The sequence below is a fragment of the Teleopsis dalmanni genome, chromosome 2 (genome assembly GCF_002237135.1).
Source record: "Teleopsis dalmanni isolate 2A chromosome 2, ASM223713v2, whole genome shotgun sequence".
NCBI classification, from domain to species: domain Eukaryota; kingdom Metazoa; phylum Arthropoda; class Insecta; order Diptera; family Diopsidae; genus Teleopsis; species Teleopsis dalmanni.
Genome location: NC_051847.1, coordinates 199,452,904 through 199,455,053, shown reverse-complemented (window position 1 = coordinate 199,455,053; position 2,150 = coordinate 199,452,904). Strand labels below are relative to the sequence as shown.

General features: G+C 24.6%; 1 protein-coding gene across 1 annotated transcript; it reads right to left on the bottom strand.

Moving 5' to 3' along the window:
- Positions 1-1,303: 1,303 nt before the first annotated feature.
- Positions 1,304-1,853, bottom strand: LOC119676534. Its single transcript, XM_038087775.1, has 2 exons — positions 1,607-1,853; positions 1,304-1,426 (listed from the first exon to the last, which is right to left on the bottom strand). Exons 1-2 carry the CDS (start codon positions 1,802-1,804, stop codon positions 1,304-1,306), a joined length of 321 nt encoding a protein of 106 aa, XP_037943703.1. The 5' UTR covers positions 1,805-1,853.
- Positions 1,854-2,150: the final 297 nt, after the last annotated feature.

Here is a 2,150-nt window from a genome sequence, read left to right as displayed (position 1 = left end):
ATGCTATATTTAATAGAAATAATATTTTATTTAATGAACAGAAAGCTTCGTTTAATAAATAGAATATTATGTTTAATAAACAGAATGTTTTGTTTAATAAACGAAATGGTTTGTTTAATGACTGGGATGCTTTGTATAATAAACACAATGATTTGTTTAATAAACATAATGCTTTATTTAATAAAAAGAATGCTTTCTTTAATAAATAGAAAGCTTAGTTTAATAAACAAACTGTTTGTTTAATAAAAAGCATGGTTTGTTTAACAATCAAAATGCTTAATTTAGAAAATGGAATGCTTTGTTTAATAAGCAGAATGCTTTGTTTAGTAAACAGAATGCTTTGTTTAATAAATAAAAAACTTTGCTTAATAAACATAATGTTTTCAAGAATTAAACTGAAAGGTCTTCTAATGAACATCGTTACTAAAGTGATACGTATCATTAGAGAACTATATATATTCGAAGATCAAACTTTTTTTAATATTTTCTAGAACAACGTGACCTTTGGTCAGGTACATTTTTAAACTTATAATGTGAGTTCGTTTAAGACAGTTATTACTGTATTATTATTATGTATTTTATTGTATTATTCTTAACTCGTTATAATATCTTTTATTAGCTGTTAACATAAGAAATAACTGTTTTAAATTTGCAGTGGCGCTGAGGTAAGTGTTCGTGAGCTCACCTCACTTAATTTCATATATATACACATAAATATATTTCTAAAAAATTTGTTCAAAAACATACTTATATGGCTTTTATAACTGTTTATACATATTTTCATATATAAGTATATATTAACTCAAAACAAGATTATTGTTGGCATTTCATTAGTCAGAATAGAATCTAAAATGTTTTTTAATACAAAACAATGTCTTTTTTTTGTGTATAGTAATACACACCTGGTCGTATAAAAATATATGAGATATGAAATGAATATATAAATATAAGTGATATATGTTAAAGCAGTGCTCTTTAGTAAACATAAACACTGTATTACATAAAATTTAATTTACAAGAATACTTTTCTTCTTTATGTTTGCTACTCTAAAATGTGTTTATTTATTATTAATAATAATAAAATGTGTTTAATCAAACGCGAATAAAATTGTTAAATATGAATAAAAACTTTAGACTTGAATAGTTCGCGTTGCTGAGCGAACACTGTATATTATTTAGAATATCGAATTATATTTGATGACTGCCTCTTTATCAGTGACTCCGTGCACAAATATTTCACATTGAAAATGAATGCATGAAACGCATACTGAACAATAATTGTTATAAAAAATACTGTATATATTTATTTGTGAATATAAAACGTAATGCACTTCCTATGCATTTTTATGGCACTCACCTCTAAAATACAATCGCCGGCCTTTAAGCCACATACTTTCGCTGGAGTGCCGATGTCGACAGCGCTTACCTAAGGTCACAAAATGAAAGTTTTTAATTCCAAAAAAAAATAACAAGAAAAATAAATTTAGTAAAATCACTTTTATTATATATATATTTTTTTTTTAACTGATTTTTTTTAAAATTTTTAAAAACATGCTAATAGCAAAATTATGTGTGAATCACTTAAAAAATTAAGACTATGACACACCCATGGATATGGATCCCATTTACTGCGCGTTAAACGAAACCCGCAAGCACCGTTTTCTGATTTTGGAATTTTCAATAGACGCACTGTGGGTTTAGTATCTTCTTCGGTACTTGTATTTTTTGGTACAAAGCAATCGGTTTGTTTGTAATGCCCTTCGATTGTAAAATCGGAACTAGCACATGAACTTTTTCGACTCATATTGTATGCAATTATTCCATGCGATTATATATAATTTAATTAATGATTATTTTTCTTTAAGATTTAAAAATATTTTAAATTTAATATTACTAATATTTTTTTTATTTTTTTTTATATATATTTTTTTATATTTCTTCTATTTTTTTATTTTTATTATTATTTAAAATTTAAGTTAGTGCCCTTAGTAACTACAAATGATTATAATTTTGGCCACTTTTATTGGGTTTTGGTTAGCAAACTCATTTATTCCACTTTTGATTTATCGTTACTAATTTGCTTATATTGAATTTTTTATTAATTAATTTGCATACTTTATGCTTAATTATAAACTTTTTTACATTTGGTT

What these genes read in the sequence shown, in the direction of transcription:
- LOC119676534 (XM_038087775.1), bottom strand. Translation starts at nt 1,804, where the DNA reads ATGAGTCGAAAAAGTTCATGTGCTAGTTCCGATTTTACAATCGAAGGG. An exon ending in AATGGGATCCATATCCATGG is followed by an intron (nt 1,427 to 1,606) that starts GTGTGTCATAGT and finishes TTGTGACCTTAG; the next exon opens with GTAAGCGCTGTCGACATCGG.